General features: G+C 34.3%; 1 protein-coding gene and 1 pseudogene across 2 annotated transcripts; one reads left to right on the top strand and one right to left on the bottom strand.

Annotated features, from left to right (window-relative positions):
- Positions 1-12: 12 nt before the first annotated feature.
- LOC140049937 (ATP-dependent DNA helicase Q5-like) lies at positions 13-18,371 on the top strand. 2 transcript variants are annotated; one of them, XM_072094888.1, is made up of 17 exons: positions 13-38; positions 753-931; positions 2,022-2,653; positions 2,877-3,094; positions 3,808-3,979; positions 5,677-5,753; positions 7,317-7,547; positions 7,868-8,012; positions 8,391-8,427; positions 8,723-8,778; positions 9,533-9,624; positions 9,919-10,015; positions 14,324-14,446; positions 14,615-15,198; positions 15,857-16,103; positions 16,408-16,480; positions 17,353-18,371. In XM_072094888.1, exons 3-17 carry the CDS (start codon positions 2,045-2,047, stop codon positions 17,481-17,483), a joined length of 2,892 nt encoding a protein of 963 aa, XP_071950989.1. In that variant the 5' UTR covers positions 13-38; positions 753-931; positions 2,022-2,044; the 3' UTR covers positions 17,484-18,371. The 2 variants fall into 2 exon arrangements, with proteins under 2 accessions (XP_071950989.1, XP_071950988.1); XM_072094887.1 differs by having other exon boundaries at positions 753-1,296.
- LOC140048914 (pappalysin-1-like) lies at positions 10,957-14,099 on the bottom strand (annotated as a pseudogene).
- Positions 18,372-19,146: the final 775 nt, after the last annotated feature.

Here is a 19,146-nt window from a genome sequence, read left to right as displayed (position 1 = left end):
ATAGCATTTCGTGACTGGATGTGTTTTAACCTTATAAGGTAATTTCCTCCTAGTTGATTATATTTATATTTGTTATTTGTTATTTTATTTTATAGGCCTACTGGGTAACCTCTTTAATCAAAGAGTGGTCTCCCAGCGGGCCCAGCTCGGGGCCCAGCTATGTACAGTACCCGTACATAAGCATAGTCTACACATTCCAATCTTGCCATTTTTTTGTTTACAAACTTGGAGTTTTTTCGAATTTGCAAACCATGCTATGTTTGCTAAATGTAGACATTTCTGCAAAATTTGTTTTCTGCAGTTTTTTAACTGGTTTACATTAGCAAACTTGCTAAAACTTTTTCTTACAATTCATTTGCATGTGTGTACTAAACTCCTTATAATTGAAATGTGCTCCTTCTGCTCTGTACATTCTTAAAATACACCGTGTGTTCGGTATTCCTAGAATTAAAACGAATCGTTCAAAAACATTTGTTATTAATTATCTTATTTTCCAAAAATGGCCAACTCTGTTTTTTTCCGACCTTCTTACATGTTGATCTGAATGTTAATCGACAACTGAGTATTGTTTATGCAAAAATAAGTTGTAAGTTTGCACGCATGATGCCCAAAATGATGTGCGTGAAAACTTATATTTGTTTATTGTTATTTATGTTTTTATATTTATATATAGTATGCCGATATTCTTTTGTTGAACTTAAATCTTTTAGTGAATAAATTACAGTTTTATTCGTATCCCTATAAATGCAAAGGTGAAACAGCAGAAAACCGTCTGTGACGTAAATTTTGACCTGTGGGTCATTTAAAAATCGCATGCACGGTCGAAGGATCTCTTCCTGACGTGTTTAGACGTGACAGCATCGCAGGCAAGAAACACTTGTTTCGCTCGTGTGTCTACTACTTCTAGTACTAAACGGCTAGGCCTAGCCAGGTAACCAGATTTTAATGTTTTTTATTTGGGTCTGTCTGTCAGGATGTCATCTATAGATTTAGTGAAAACTCATGTTTTAAAACCAAAAAGGTCAACAAAACTGAAGAAGGCGAAAATTGACGTAAATAACAAGAAGATAACAGATTTCATTACTGAAAAAGACTCGTACGTAGGCCTAGGCCTAGGCCCAGGCCAAGACGACGTTGTCAAAAATACGTCTACCAAGAAAGAGACTTCTGAAGCTGGCCTTCCGCCTGTTGCTGAGACAGTTGAAGACAGATTGTACAAAGTTTTACAGAAAACATTCGGACATAAACACTTTAAAAGTGATGTTCAGAAAGCAGCAGTTCGTTGTGTTACAGATGGTAGGTTATATGATTGAATGAATCTTAGTATTCTTAAATATATGTATGTTTATTTAATTAATTAGCCTAGCTGGGCTACTTTCAGTTACTTTCTTTCAGTTACTTTCTTTCAGTTACTTTTTTAAAATTTGTGAATGTCCAGAGTCATTATAATATATTATATAACACCTATATAAATTCCTGTCATTTGATTGGACGAATGTGGGTCACATGGCGTGCAATAGTACGCACTATTCAACGATCGTTAAATAGTTCTTTTTGAAACATTTTTGTGTACGAAAAAAAAACGTCTAGATGTTATATAAAACAAATAATGAATGTTTTGTATTCGTGTAATGGTACAAATAATGGCACTTGGTGAATGATGAAAGGTTATATCAACTCGGCTTTGCCTCGTTGATATAACCTTTCATCATTCACCTCGTGCCATTATTTGTACCATTGCACTCATAAACATTCATTATTTGTATACTATTATAGGCCTACCTGTCTGTAGTATGCTGTAAATATTGTTATATTTATTGCATCATTAATTACTATTAGGCCTTGCTATGACCTGTAAAAAGATCAGAACAGGGCAGAAAAGCCTAATTAATGTAAATTCTTATTGCCTCTGAACGATCACCCTCACATGACTGTAAAAAAATCATCTTAAAATTAAATCTAATAATCTCTTCCTTCTTGCCATCCATCCAAGTAAATTGATAAAACATTTTTATTTTCAGGAAAGAATGATGTTTTTATTTCAATGCCAACTGGAGCTGGGAAGTCTCTTTGTTATCAACTTCCTGCCATGATGCATCAAGGGATAGCGATTGTTATATCGCCTCTGATTGCTCTCATTCAAGATCAACTTGAACATCTGAAAAAGTTTAAAATTAAAGCAGAAAGTTTAAACTCAAAACTTAGTGCTACAAAACGACAAGAGATTTTAGATGATTTAAACCAAAAAAATCCAACGGTTAAACTTCTGTACATAACACCAGAATTGGCTGCACAACAACACTTTCAAAACACTCTGATCAGTTTAAAAAAGAAGAAATTATTAAGTTATTTTGTAGTAGACGAAGCTCATTGTGTCTCCCAGTGGGGACATGATTTTCGCCCCGATTATCTGAAACTCGGAAAAGTCAAACGGTTATTATCTGATATACCATGTATTGCATTGACTGCTACAGCAACGCCACATGTAAAGAGGGACATTCTTCTGTCTTTAAACATGAACAACCCCAAACTGTTCAAGACTAGTTGTTTTAGATCAAATTTATTTTATGAAGTACGATTTAAAGATCAGTTGGAAGACCCTGTTGAAGATTTAAAGATATTTGCGGAGAGAGCTTTAGCGAAGTCAGAAGAGGTACTCTACCGTATACAGTTATTTTTATTTTCAATCTTTAAACTTTAAAAAAAAAACATAATCCTACAGATTTTCAAGAAGGGTTATGGTCCAATTAGAAAAATAACAACCAGTTCGGAAGTTGATAATAAAGATGTATGTGTAGTCCTGACTGATGATATTTTATCAAGCCCATAAAAATTAAAGAAAGCAAAATGAAACAACAATGTTTTTATTTTTTTAGGGTGACACAGGATGTGGCATTGTTTATGCATTAAGTCGTAATTCTTGTGATGAAGTAGCTGCCAAACTAAGCTATCGAGGGCTTAAATCCAAGTCATACCATGCAGGGTTGAAGGCTGCAGAAAGAGAACAAGTACAAAATGACTGGATGCAAGGAATTGTTCCTGTCATTGTTGCAACTATTAGCTTTGGAATGGGAGTTGACAAAGCTAATGTCAGGTACTAAACTCAGCTTGTAAACATTTATATACACAAGTTAATCACAGGCTTAAGGCTGCTACAAAAAGCTGCTAGGACAAAAATGATCAACAATGATTAGATAAACATAAACTTTTCTCTCATAAAACCAAAGAAAATTTACAAGTTTTTTTCTAGAACTAAAGAATAATACAATTAAATGATGTCATGATCAATGATTATGTCTTTTTTTATTGTGTAATTTCAAAATTGTTGATATTGATTTTTTACATTAAGCTGACCAGATGTTTGTTATTTTTATGTACAACGCTTAGAGTTTGTTTCTGTCATTATGGCTTTATAAATTTAATTTTTTATTATTATTATTATTAATGATAAAATTTTTGTAGCGTCACAATTTTATTTCTCTTACTAATCATGACTTCATTTGATTGGATGTGTGAAAATATTATTTTCATCAAAGGTAGCATAGATGGTTATCCTATAGTTATTGGATGAATACTTTTTAGATTTTTTTTGTTTTATTTAAAAAAAAGAAGCATATATATATATTTTCATCAATCATTAACGTCCTAGTGTAAATGGGCATTTATAGTTAATAAAGATGATGGAGCCTTTCATTCTGACAAAACAATGTCACAATACAGTATTACACATTTGAGCATGGATTTATTGTATGTATGTAGAGCCATGTGAATGCATTTCTGTTCACCAAATATATTATCTTGTATTAGGTTTGTTGCCCATTTTACCATGCCCAAGTCAATGGCAGGTTACTATCAGGAATCTGGCAGAGCTGGTCGAGATGGTCAACCAGCATTCTGTAGGCTGTACTACAACCGTGATGATCGTAATAAGCTGGCATTCTTTATGAAAAAAGAGATGGCAAAGAAAAAGAAAAAAAAGGTAAATACATTTTTATTATAAAATTAAGATATAGAAACTTACCTTTGCTCAACTGCCACAAAGGTTGCCCCAAAATATAGACCCTGTAGTACTATTGGTATCTTTATTGCTATTAGAGACCATGTACCATTGGTATTTGCATTGATACCAGGTACTTTGTACCACTGTTATCTCTAGTGCTACCACAGACCCTGTACCATTGATATTTTCTTCTCGACCAGGGATCCTGTAGTACTGTTGATATCTTTATTGCTAACAGAGACCGTGTATCAGGTATCTTCATTGCTCTCAGAGAACCTGTACCATTAATATACTCATTGCTATCGAGCACCCTGTACCAATGATGGTATTCATTCCAGTGACCCTGTACCATTGGTATCTTCATTGGTATACTCATTGCTATCGAACACCCTGTACCAATGATGGTATTCATTGCTACCAGAGACCCTGTACCATTGGTATCTTCATTAGTATACTCATTGCTATCGAACACCCTGTACCAATGATGGTATTCATTGCTACCAGAGACCCTGTACCATTGGTATCTTCATTGGTATACTCATTGCTATCGAACACCCTGTACCAATGATGGTATTCATTGCTACCAGTGACCCTGTACCATTGGTATCTTCATTGATATACTCATTGCTATCGAACACCCTGTACCAATGATGGTGTTCATTGCTACCAGAGACCCTGTACCATTGGTATCTTCATTGGTATACTCATTGCTATCGAACACCCTGTACCAATGATGGTATTCATTGCTACCAGAGACCCTGTACCATTGGTATCTTCATTGATATACTCATTGCTATCAAACACCCTGTACCAATGATGGTATTCATTGCTACCAGAGACCCTGTACCATTGGTATCTTCATTGATATACTCATTGCTATCAAACACCCTGTACCAATGATGGTATTCATTGCTACCAGTGACCCTGTACCATTGGTATCTTCATTGGTATACTCATTGCTATCGAACACTCTGTACCAATGATGGTATTCATTGCTACCAGAGACCCTGTACCATTGGTATCTTCATTGATATACTCATTGTTATCAAACACCCTGTACCAATGATGGCATTTATTAGTACCAGAGACCCTGTAGTACCATTGTTGATTTATCTCTACTCTGTACCATTGGTAACTTCATTGATATACTCATTGTTATCAAACAACCTGTACCAATGATGGAATTTATTAGTACCAGAGACCCTGTAGTACCATTGTTGATTTATCTCTACTCTGTACCATTGGTATCTTCATTGATATACTCATTGTTATCAAAAACCCTGTACCAATGATGGCATTTATTAATACCAGAGACCCTGTAGTACCATTGTTGATTTATCTCTACTCTGTACCATTGGTATCTTCATTGATATACTCATTGTTATCAAACACCCTGTACCAATGATGGCATTTATTAGTACCAGAGACCCTGTAGTACCATTGTTGATTTATCTCTACTCTGTACCATTGATATCTTCATTGATATACTCATTGTTATCAAACACCCTGTACCAATGATGGCATTTATTAGTACCAGAGACCCTGTAGTACCATTGTTGATTCATCTCTACTCTGTACCATTGATATCTTCATTGAACAGTCAAACATTGTGTACAGTATGCGGTAGAAAGTACTGGTATTGGAACCACCTCATTTAAAACTTTTCAATTTTATAGGGAGATGCAGCATCTGCTGTCAACAAAGCTGCCATGGAAAGCTTCCAAACATTTGTGAACTATTGCGAAGGACTATCGTAAGTAGCTTAACTAAGTCATTGAATAGCAATAAGCCATACGATACAAAAATGCTGTGCTGTGACCTTAAACAAAGAATATATATCACAAGAATGAGTATTCCGCGATTTTTGCATGAGAAATTTGTAACAGAGAGCTCCAGTGAGTGATGCCCGCCCTCATAAGGGCGGATGTATACATACTAAAATAAGACTTGATTTATATAGATATTACATGTCACATTAAATAGAATTATGATAATAGTTTTTGCAATTGTAAACTATTTTATAATTCATATTTATTAACAAACTAGTGTACATTCACTTTTACAGACAATTATTTACTAACATGCTAAGTTAGTTCACAAAAAAGGCCTAACACAGCAACACCAAAAATCAACGAATCGTTACTCAGCACGGCCTATTCTTTACCATTGCCGTGTACTACTCTACGCCCGGTAAATTAAGTATTGTTTTTATGATATAAATTAGTATAAAATACATGTTATTAATAGGACAAAATGTTAAATGTCATTAACATTTATTTGTTTTACCAGAAACAAGTTAAATATAGGAATATTATTAAACTATCCTTCGTGAAAACGCGTAAACAACAACACGCCCGGTCACGCTATCGTAGCGCCCGGTTGATAAAGCAAACTGTTTAAACGGCAGTTTTTACTAAATAAATTGCATAAAACGAACAATTAAATATCCAAATAGTATTTAACATGATGTTGGCATGTAGTTGATAACATTTTTTATCATGAAAATACTACCGGTGGTCTAGCCTTTGATTATTGAAACCGTCACAAAAAGTTGTATACATCCCAGATACATCCACACTTATGGCGGCGCCCTACCACATGGACAATATTACTGTTACAGGGAAAATCGCGGATTACTCATTCTTGTGATATATATTCTTTGCCTTAAAATAGAAAAACATCTTTAAACCCATACCCCATTATTATATCTGAATATCGCCATCTCTCAATCTTTTAATCTTTTTAAGCACAATATTTAAATGACTTCAATGAACTTGTTTTACAGTGATCAAATATAATTTTCAATGTGTAGTTTGCTATGATGTAGATGATTCATTTACAGTGTGTCATATTATTTATGTTGTGATTCTCTGTGTTTAGAGAAGGATGCTTTAGACCAGGTCCGCCTTATTATTAGCCAATCAAAATCGTATAATTTTTGGAGGGAAAATGTTATCCTCCTCTGAAGCCTAAAATTTGCATATCCAGTATAAAAGTAGAATGTAATAGATATTAGAGGAGAAGAGAGAATAAGATCAAAGTAGATGTACGGAAAGAAAAGAGAGAATAAGATCAGAGTAGATAAACGGAAAGGTGATAAAGAAAATAAGGCTTGACTGGTAAGGGTAGAAAGATGTATTAATCGAGTTACAAGGAATAAAAGTTCTAGTTGAGTTAAATATACTTTTTGTATGAGTTATCATTCAGTGACAGTGTACGTCGCGTGGAGTTATATATATACGCCTGAGAAAGCTCGGAACCAACTAAAATAAATTCACTACACAGTGCATTAACAATTGTCTTTACCATAATGTAGATGCAGACATGCTGAAATTGCCCGGTATTTTGAAGATCCTATCCCAGAATGCAACAAATCATGTGACTTTTGTAAGAACTGTAAAAAGACAACTCAGCGCGTACAATGGATGCGTACTAGTGCCTTTTCAAAGGCAGAACCTAAGAAAGAGGTACGAGAGGTGATTGGAAAAACACCTAAGGGTGCGCATTTCGCAGATTTGTATGGTGGCGGTCGTAATGGATTTGATAGGTAAGGAAGTCAGATGTACAAAATATTGACAAAATATATATATATATTGTTTTATATACCTTTCAGACTGCAAGGGTTGCAGTTATCTTGTTCATAGCCACAGAGCAGCAACATTAGTAGACCTTGAAAATTACACATTCTGTTAGTGATACTTTTGAATTGATGATAGGAATTATCATCTGCTTTTGTCCAATCAGAGGCCTGGAATCTATATATGTGGTATATACAAAGATATGTGTGTATTGTTGTTTAATTCAGTTTTCATGATGAGTTTACACAAAAAAATAATTGTAATGATTCTTTATTTGATATTAATTTAGTTTTTATTCCGAATATGATGGCGCCAACTCCAAATTTGATGCAGACGACTTCTCAGACAGCGACAATGAGATTCAGGACGCACAAGTCAAGACCAAGAAAGAAATTCCAAAGTTTATGATGACTGAATTTAAACGAAGACGAAAGGTTTATTGATTTAAAATTTGCATATCATCTCTATAAAATATTACCGTAGATGGATGCTTTTCATTTAATAACAAAAATGTGTTTACCCGTGCTTAATTTAAATATTTTAATACTGGCCATGAATGAATGAAACACTGTTTTTTAGCCCCAGATAGTTTTTTAAAAATGTCAATATCCTATGGTTAATTTTAAAACTTCTGAGGGCTGATGCCCTGACTGTGTCAGGTCAACTGATAAGTTGTCGGTCATCGCCAAAACTGTCGTGGTGATGAGCAAGAAAACGCCTCCCAATATCCACACATACACACAGTGAATTAATAAAAAAAAGTCTAAATAAAAAAGCTTTTTTGAAAAGATCATTTGTTTGTTTTTTCTTAGAATAATGCTGTGAAAGAAGAAGAAGAAAGTATCCCAGGTATTTGTTATTTAAACATTTTAAATTAATATACAATAAGGTGATTGGTTGATTACTAAAGGCAATTGATTGATTACTAAATGTGATTGGTTGGTCACGAAATGTGATGGTTTATCACTTATGGTGATGGTTGAACAGATCACCAACACTCACTTACTTAACATCAACTTTCCTACTTCTGAAGGAAGAATTTTATGTTGATTGAAAAATTAAACATCAGACTACCATAAATATATATTTATTTTTGTTATTACAAAGAATTATATCTTATATTCTTCATACAATTTAAACACAGACGGTTGTCCATTACGAGATGCAAAGAATTCAAAGATTGCTGGTCTAAAAATAGTGGTAAGAACATTTTTAATGTGTTAGTACTGTATAAACATAAATCATCTAAATGTATCCTGGCCATTTGATTGGTCATTCATATGTTTTATTCCTCTATCATTTCTTATTGTATTATTGTTTGGTTTTCTCATATCAATGTAAACAGTAAAAGTCAAATTCAGAGATTAGTAAACAAGGCCAGCAGAGTTATCGGTGTAGAAGTGAAATCTTTAGATGAAATGTTTAATATATTCATACTTAAGAAATTTGACACAATTATGCAAGACCCATCACACCCATTACATTCAGACATCATTATAAGTAGATCAGGAAGGGTTAGACTGACACAGGAAAAAATATCCACAAACCGTTTCAGATTTTCACCAATGTACATAGCATGCAATTTATTTAACAAAAACTTTTCAAGATAGTCACTTGTATCATTTGTATTTATTTATATAGTTATCACATCGTATTATTTATTCTACTCAGGTACAAAACATATCTCGAAATTGTTAACAATTTTGACAATAAAGTTATCTTGTATCTTGTGATATTGTGTCACATGGCATGAATTATTCTGTCTCATTTTTCCGATTGCTCAGCTAAAAACTTAAAATGGAAAAACCAACCAAATGTAGGATGCTCTTTGCAATAAATAAATAGCCATCGATTTTTATATATTTCTATTTTCTGTTGTTTACCCAATGTTTGTTTTTTAAAACGTCTCCAGATTTTGTTAAACCTTTTTAAAATATTCTTATATTTATCACAGACAAGAGAGCATTGCCTTGGTCTTCTAGAAAAAGCCCTGAAACAAAATTATGAGACATTTTATGAAAGCATGCCTGACCAGTTAGCTGCAAGGTAGGTATTGTTCATACGATTCTTATGCTATTAAAATCATCATTGTCACAAAAGTTGTCGTCATCAACAAATGCAACAAATTGTGAAAGGCTGGAGTGAATGTACTTTCCAAGTAATATGAGAAAATTGAATGTTAATTCTAATATTTTACATATAAGGCACTGATGTTACTTAATTTAAGTGCATAAAGTAAAGAACCATCTTTATAATTGTGTCATTGTGACAATAAATAAGTCATATCGTATAAAGAATCCGAGTATATCTAATCTGTTAGAAATACTTATTGTATTGTAGTGAGTGGGAACCACAATGTTGTGCTATAGATGGGGAACATTCTATGTTCAAGATTTCACGCCATGTTAACATGTACAAAGCTAAGCTGTTCAGTCTGGTAAGCTAGTTAATGCTCTGTCTACATTATCAAACTAGTTTGACAAAAAAGTGTGATGTGCCCAAATATGGTAGTGATATGCTTAAATATGGTAGTGATATGACATCATAATGTCTATATATGGGCACATCACATGAAGTTTGATAGTGTAGACAAGGCTTAACTTGAGGTCTTCAATCATTTTAGGCTGTAAGATTAATATTTACTGTTGGTGTATCTACCGAAATGTTACTTATTATTTATTTTTTTTATTTATTTATTAAACTTTATCACTGCATACAAAAACAGCGAAAAGAAAGGGATGAACAGGTGACAAGCACCTCTATCCACATCCCCCCTTAACATATACATAACAGGTGACAAGCACCTCTATCCACATCCCCCCTTAACATATACATAACAGGTGACAAGCACCTCTATCCACATCCCCCCTTAACATATACATAACAGGTGACAAGCACCTCTATCCACATCCCCCCTTAACATAACATAACAGGTGACAAGCACCTCTATCCACACCCCCCCTTAACATATACATAACAGGTGACAAGCACCTCTATCCACATCCCCCCTTAACATACATAACAGGTGACAAGCACCTCTATCCACATCCCCCCTTAACATATACATAACAGGTAACAAGCACCTCTATCCACATCCCCCCTTAACATATACATAACAGGTAACAAGCACCTCTATCCACATCACCCCTTAACATTACATAACAGGTGACAAGCACCTCTATCCACATCCCCCCTTAACATACATAACAGGTGACAAGTACCTCTATCCACATCCCCCCTTAACATATACATAATCAGCAGGTGACAAGTACCTCTATCCACATCCCCCCTTAACATACATAACAGTAACAAAAATACATACAAACAAACATACCAACTGAACTATTTATGCCTGCAACGGGAACATCGGCAACGTGCATGTATTATTTGGGTCAAAATTGTTTTTAAATTTTTCACCGTAAAATTGATACTTTTGAATATAATAACTTTTTCGTTTCAATTATTAAATATGATGGCCTATATATAGTAAAAAATGATTGTATTGTGTTTCCAACGGAAAATTACAATTTTCAGGAATGGTTAATTTCTATTAGTTCTCAACAGCATTGGGGTCACGAGACGTACAGTCTGCTTTACAATTTGGCGGGAAAGGTATAACCTCATTATCAGTAACAGTTGACACGCAGCAATCTCCACCGTCCCAGTTACAATAAGTTCGGTTGTTAATTCTATCGAAAAATCCGTCACTGACAAAGTTCTCTTGAGAGACTTTGACACAGGAGACAGCCGAGGGATCTGGGTACCATTGGCGCTGATCTGTACAGATGATGTGTTTTGAGCGCGATTTCCACGTGTAAGTTATAGGCTCACCATTGTCGAATATCGCAGCTTCATGACCATCTGCACAGGCTGCGGTGCAGTTTGTACCAATGGTGTAAGTATTTAAATTACAGGTAAACTTCACTTGGTTGCTATTTTCAGGTTCTGGACAGTTGTGAGAGTCCATATTTTGACGAGAACCTTCAAACGCTTCATCCCAAGTCTTATCCCAGCCTTTTTTCAAACACTTTACAGTAGCCACGCTATTGATGGTACCTGGACAATGAATTCTACATTCACTATGAAGATAGTTGCCATTACTGCAACTATACAATCCGTTATAGAAGGAAGGAGGAGGAGTGCATTCTCTACGGACACACGACGGACCTAACCATTCGAAATTATCTCCACATTTTAGACGAATTCGTCGGCTCTTTGGATTATCTTTAATGTGGTATCCAGCTTTACATTTAAAAATAACGTAGCTTCCAATGGCAAACGTAGTTTTCTGATTTAGGAACTTGAAACGAGTTTTCTGGTTCTGTTGGTGATGCACATTCTTGTTTACAAATTGCATTTGGTAAAGAATATCCACCATCCTCTAAACAGGTTACCCGGTTGTCTGTTCCTTGCATTTTTGCTGCCGCATTGCATTCAAAATTACAAGTACTTCCATAGAGCGTTCCTTCTGGACATGACGTCACTGCGTAAGGGACGTTAGGAAACCCACAATCAACAGGTGTACATATCACTTTGTGGTCTTTGGCCGTTTACACACATTATCTCAAATTTGTACACTGGTCTGTAACCTTTGTTGCATTGTATAGTATAAATGTCTCCTTCTTTCACAATATCACCTACTTGTCGGTTAAGAGTTGCGTGTTGCACCTCTGGAACTATACATGTGGGCATATCACACGAGTACCGGTTACACTGTTTGGTAACTGGATTGTACAGATCATCATCACCGCACGATTGTAAATTGTATAGGTCAAAATCTTTCAAAGATCTTAGGCGAACACCTGAAATTCTGACATATTTGTAATCGAACTCGATGAAGACTTCTCGTGAGTAGTAAAATCTTTGCTGAGGTCATGTATTACATTAAACGTGGCTGTGGAAGTACACAGGAGTGGTACATCTTTGTTCAAAACATGATTAACTCCTCTGGTGTCCACTAACGTAACAGATGCTCGTGTAGGAGGTGTTGTCCGTGATGTCACACCATCGCCAGCGATATAAATCAGAACTCTAGTCGCAACTACTTCTATAGGAATCCCAACCTTCAACCATATATTTTGGTCATGAAAACCGGCCCTGCATGGATACCATGCAAATTCCTCTTTTAACTCGTTGCTACAAACCTGATCCCTCGGGGTTCTCCATAGATGTTACTCTCTGTTCCTTGATATCGTGGGTTGCCTCGGGCTTACGAAGCCCACTGATCATAGAATCTTGGTGGAGTATAAAAACCACAATCTGCAACGTTCGTCTCCTTCTCAAAAGCCTCGCAGTGACCGTCACCATCATAACGGTAACAGAGGCTAGGCTCACCCTCGCAACTGAAATATGTTTCCTCTTTACAGTTGACGTTACAGCCGTCGTGGTTGAACATGTTTCCATCGTCACGACTCATCACTCTCAATAATACCATTTCCACAAAAGCTAAATCCGGTTCCGATGACAAGTGGTAATGATAAGTCAGATACTACGTTTTCTGAGCTTATTTTTTTTTTAATTTTGTAAATTTGTTGACGGATTCGTCCACAAATGTTGTAGAATCTACCAGTTTCTCGACTTCTCCCTCAAATGGTGGATTTCTTGTTAGAATGTACTTGATCGGCTTACAAGTCTTACAGCCACCGTGCTCAGGTTTTGGTATCAACTGGACAGAATCAATTGCAACATAGAGGCCATTTGTGTAGATTATCACAGATTTCACTGGTTCCATAACGTTGTTGATTCTAGTGCTGTAGGGGATGTCACAATAAACATCGGCGGCACCTAGACTGATTCGAGTTCGGTTGACAGTCACTAATTCAATATCGTGGATTGCTCGATCAGTGCGTACTGTCGTCACCCAGACGGTCAGTCTTGATGGGATTACTGGATATTTAAAATTAACCTTTAGTTTGCAGAATTCGCATTCGTTTTGATCTATCCGCCTAGCTACGGCATCTATAGCACATCTGGCAGTGTTTGGAGGACCTATATACAACAGTAAAGAAACTTAATAACGAAATGAACAGGATTTCTATATATAATAATGCTTAAGAACACTAACCCGTTGCTTGTTGCGGTGAATAATCACCATATGCAATTTTAGAATGTGGTGAGGAAGCTTTGTTACCATACTGTATAAGAACATCTCCTGTCACGTACTCCTGGCACAGCTCCGAGTTTAATGCAACGTTGTGCCCGCTAAGTGGAGGCTGCCATGCCAATGTAAGCGAATCACCTAACTCGAAGGTGCTGGTGCATGAATCATTTGCGTAGCTCATGTAATTCGTAAACGGTGTGTCATAAAAGTGGCCTAAACCACAATGCCCATCAGACTCTTTCGGTAACGGATCCCGACAATATCTATTCGAAGGTGTTGGGTTGGTATCGGCTATTAGATCACCAATTTCTAGGCTGGGTTCAGTTTCAAAACATTCATCATCGCAAGCCATCTCTGTGACACCATGGAAGACATGCCATAAACCTAGGCTGTGTCCAACCTCGTGAATAAGCGTGTCCATTAAGTCTTGTGCACCATATGCATCGGCATGTACTATAATACCACCTAATAGATGAAAATATTTGAAACATTTGTAAGCTTATAACATTATTTTTCAAAAATTGGAAATACGTCCAACAGCAAGAAGTGTATAACAGGATGCTTTATAAATATATAAAAATATAAAACAACAGTAGATAGAATTATCTACAACCAACTATTTATTATACTTATCTTTTTATTTAGACAAATGAAATAAAGAAGTCAACCAAAAACAATGAACTCCATCCACTTCTCCATCCCAAAGACGACAGTATATCATGTTCAAAAAGCATATATGAAGATGAACAAGGCATATCAAAATCATTGGTAAGGATTCGGAACCCCTAAGTTTCTGTAAATATGAGCCTTGTGCTATATGTATATTACATCCTAGTACTCCTTAGGTTGTGTATAAATATTGTATATTGCAGTTTGCCAACTTCACAGATTAAATAACAAAATTATAATATACGACACTTTATTTTCTTTGAACAGGTCAAGCATTCTAGACTGAGCCAGCCATTACATCACCAGGCATTTCAAACTGCTTCAAGCTTGCTCAATGGCCAATCAGAATTGACAACAACAAATCTGAAAACAACTACTAACCAATCAGAACTTGAAGAAAATGCAGATGGATACATTTCAGAAGAGTTACCAGATGATAAAGAATGTTTTAGTAGCACTGAAATTGAAGAAATTCAATCAAGTAGCATTGTAACAAAATATGCAGGATTTGATACGGCATCCTCCATTCTATACAGAAAACATGAAGGTTCAAGTGTAGGAAATTCTATAGAAAATAAACTTTACTCAACTGATAAAAATCTGGAAGAAAGTGAAAATAAAGTAACTGAAACATCAATGAATACAAATTTTGTATCCACAACAAATTTAAACTTTTCTAAAGGTTTGTCTGTATCAGAAATTGACAGTTGTTTGTTAACTGAGAAAAACTGCACATTATTACCAAGTAAAGATTCTGATGAAACTGAACAAAGCACTGTTAACAATGAAAGTATTCAAGATAAACAGACAAGTAAACGACCAGTGATAAAATATTTCTTTGAAAAACAAGGGTTAGTAAATTTTTGTTCAGGGAAATTTATGCATGGTCAAAACAAGAGAGGGTGTTTAAAAAATTGAACATCGAACTATAGACGGTAGTAATAACAGCAATCTTGGCCATCAGTGTTTTTAATAAACTAAAGGATATGCTTTAAAGGTGTGAAAAATGTCATACAGACATACAGTACAGTATTAACAAAAACGGCCTATTAGAGCCTAAATTTAATAATAATAATAATAATAATATGATTACTCCAAATTTCTGGAACCTTCCGCCTCTCTCTTTTTCTCTCTCCCGATATCATGACTTAACTATCTTGATCTGTTATAAGTTTAATATTTAAGAAAAAAATTAATTATTATTATGCTAATGAGGTAATTTGTGGCATAAACACCTGGCTAATAAGGTTGTGCAATGACTTAAAAATACTAAATTAATACTAATTAATCCTGATTGGTTGATTTTGTCTTCTGAATAATAATTAATCATGTTATACTAGGATAATTATACTTCTCTAACATGGATCATGTTAAAGTGATTAGGCTGATCCAGTTATTTGATAATTTTTATGGTTAACATGGAATACTTGACTTGATCATGATCTGTAAGCATGATCAACACTGAATGTGAACATGCCTCAAATAAGATATTTATTAATTTTACGCTAGAGATGAGATCCCAGAAGAAGGATCTAAGAAACCATCATTAAAGAGAAAAATAGAGGATGATTCCAATGGCAAAGCTGCCAAAAAAGTTAGCTTCAAAGCGGGTGTAGTTGACAATGAAGGCATGTATGTGTCATACGAAAAACAAAAGGCGCTCGCTAAACAGAATGTGGACATGCGACGTGTAGCAGCAGATGCTGTGGTTAACTACTTGACACCACACTATAAGGATGACAAATTTGCAAATAAGGTATGTGTGTTGAATTGAATTAGAACTAATAAAAGAGGACACCTATAAGATCCATCAAAATGTTTCCTATTTTATAAGCTGTCCTCTGAATAGTGGTTAGCCATACAGTAATTTTAGACCTTATATTGCATCTGGTTCAGTACATCCCTATTAAAGGATGTCACAAAAGTGGCTTTCTACTGTATTAGAAGTTATCAAAATATAGTTAGCATTAAAAAATATGAAAATGCAGATGCGTTAAATGATCATTACCACTAATATTAGAATTGATTGTAAATTATATTCAGATTGTTATCTTTTTTAGGATCTATTCAAAGCACTGGCCAGATGTCTATCACATCAACTGTTACATATGAAGTGCACAGACCACAGCAATGGTAAGTATTGTTTTTATAAAATGAGTTGCATAGAAGCCCAGCTACGACCTGAGTGTACAATGGTTTCATTCTCAAAATACTAGTCTATTTTCATAGGAGGTGGGGTGTGCTGCCTGTAGGCTGTGCACCCCACAAACATACCAAATGGATCATTGCTCTTCTATAGGATAGTCAAATGCCTTTTTTTCCACTCAAGTTCCTTTAAAGATGTATTGTCCCTTTGACTAATTCCTCGCGATCTGTGTGAAAACACCTTCTCAACCGTGACGAGTTATAAACAATCCTAATTAGCATCATGCATAATGCATACTCGTGGTTTGAAATCTTTGTTTACTTTCGCTCGCGACGATTTTTCAGACGAAATGTAATCAAATTAATTTACCTGTTAATTACGTAAACTTTTTGTTTTTGGCTCGAAATTTTGACTTAAAGTGAATAACTTTAATCTTACTTTGATATGGCCAATTTAAATTTAGAATATTTTGACCTTCATTTTTTTGTGTTTCAAGGGACAATACATCTTTAAGTTTTGTTCTGGTAATTACTTATTGAGAAGCTGGAACAGTGAAAATGCTTCCTCTGCATCAACTTCCTCATGACCATTTTTGTTAGAACTCTTCATTTTCATTTCACAATGGAACCCCAGCGAATCTGAATTTTACAATTTTTTTACAATATTTTTGCTATATTATTAAAATTCCTTGATTTGTCTTTGGAAATTTTTTTAAACAAATATTTTAAACAAAATTCCTCAAATTTTCATGGTTTCTTTTGCTTGTGTAAAACACTTGACATTTATATTAAGCTCTTTATAAAGCATCCATTATTATTATTAAATAATTTTTGAGAATTTCTCTACTCTTTTGTTTTAGTTAAATCGAGAGCAAAAAGATGTGTTGGTGATTTTTTTAAGCAGCATTCATTTGTAGCATCTATGGAAGATTTTCCAAAATCTCAAAATAAAGAAGTTGCAAAGACAGTAAGAAAATCTAAAAAGGAGTAGCTTTAAATAATAATAAAAGATAAAAGAGAAAGATAAACAAGGACAAAAAATCCAACTAGGTTAATGAGGAAAAACTAAAGGAAAAATTCAGAACTGTAAGAAATTTAAGTGAGTTTAGCATTATTTTCAGTTCTACAAATTGCAGTTTTTACTGCACTATACATTAATACAGAGCATTTGATATTCAAGGAAGAAGAGTGTCCCAGTTATATTTGTAGAAGCTTTATTATTATACAAATAATAAATGTGTTTGAGTTGAATGGTGAGAATATTTCATGGGTTGAAAAATTGACTATTTTTAATGAGGCGAGTTGAAAATAGAGCAGTTGAAATATTCTCTTCATTCAACAAATACAAAATAGTCATTATTTTGTTTTATAACACACCTACTTTTGTTCAGTTTATCCACATAAATCATTCATGAATGCTAGGCTGGGAAGCTAGGCCATTGAAATAGACAGTGCTTCAACTTTAGATTATGAGTAAAACAGTTGATTTCCAAATGCGATCAGTCAACGTCTCGCATGGCAAAAATTCTCAAAATATTTACAGAAATCTGAACGTGCAATAGAGCAATTACATGATGACTAATTAACCAATCAAACTGCAAGAATACAATCAGGTGTGTTATATAAAATATTTTAGTGGATAATGATCTGTTAACAATGAGCGCGCTGTAATAACAATAAGTGATCATGGCAACATTATTCTGCTGCAGTTACTGCATATATTTATTATTATTATTATATATTTCTTTATTCTGTAATTTAATGTATGATTTTAGTTTGTTTGAAGTTTTTAAACGGTGTAACCAACAGTTAAATGTAGTCACTGAAGTAGAATACTTTTTACATGGTTACCAAGGTATATTATAAAACAATTAGCATAAATCCTATTAAAAAAAAGTGTGTGTTATTTATTCGATTTCCACTGTCTTATGCACATGCATCACCTTATAGTCATAGTAACCAACAATAAAAAAAAATGTTCAGCATTTACATTTAAAAAAAAAGTATCTTCTAATACAGAAGAATTTTTTTTTCTTAAAGGGCAAAATATGAACTTTTCAAAATTCAGTTATCATGGCTTTTTTCTGTGAAAAATATGGAATTTGGCCATTTTCACTTTTTTTTACAAAATAACCAAAATATACACCTTTTCAAATTCACTTATTATGCCATAATATTTATTTCTGTACTATCATCATCTTATCTTGTTATAGTAACAAGTTATGTCCAAAAATAAAATGCTCGAAATTGGCCAATTGACGAATTTTCGAAACTTTTATTTTTATTTGGCAAAATGGCATGCGCAGAAACAAATAATGTGGTCTGTGTATGTTACCTCAAAAGTCGTTTTTTAGCCATTTTTCGAAAAAATATATATAATATAGTACAGATAAATTTTCCAAAATAACTTTTTGACACTTTTATTTTTTGGCAAAATGGCATGCGCAGAAACAAATAATGTGGTCTGCGCATGTTACCTCAATAATCATTTTTTGGTGTACAGTACAGGGAAATTTTACGAAAAATTGCAAATTTTCGACCCCTTTATTTTTGGTAAAATAATGTGGTCGGCGCATGTTACCTCTAATAATTTTTTTGGCCATATTTTGTACAGGAAATTTTTTGAAAAATAGCCAAAATTTGACTTTTTTATT

The sequence above is a fragment of the Antedon mediterranea genome, chromosome 5, assembly GCF_964355755.1.
Source record: "Antedon mediterranea chromosome 5, ecAntMedi1.1, whole genome shotgun sequence".
NCBI lineage: Eukaryota > Metazoa > Echinodermata > Crinoidea > Comatulida > Antedonidae > Antedon > Antedon mediterranea.
This window is presented reverse-complemented; position numbering and strand designations above follow the sequence as displayed.

Excerpts from the sequence above, each read along its gene's own strand:
- LOC140049937 (XM_072094887.1), top strand. The coding sequence starts at position 975 with ATGTCATCTATAGATTTAGTGAAAACTCATGTTTTAAAACCAAAAAGG. Across the intron at positions 3,095-3,807 it reads GTTGACAAAGCTAATGTCAG|GTTTGTTGCCCATTTTACCA; the intron begins GTACTAAACTCA and ends ATCTTGTATTAG. Across the intron at positions 16,104-16,407 it reads ATGACAAATTTGCAAATAAG|GATCTATTCAAAGCACTGGC; the intron begins GTATGTGTGTTG and ends TATCTTTTTTAG.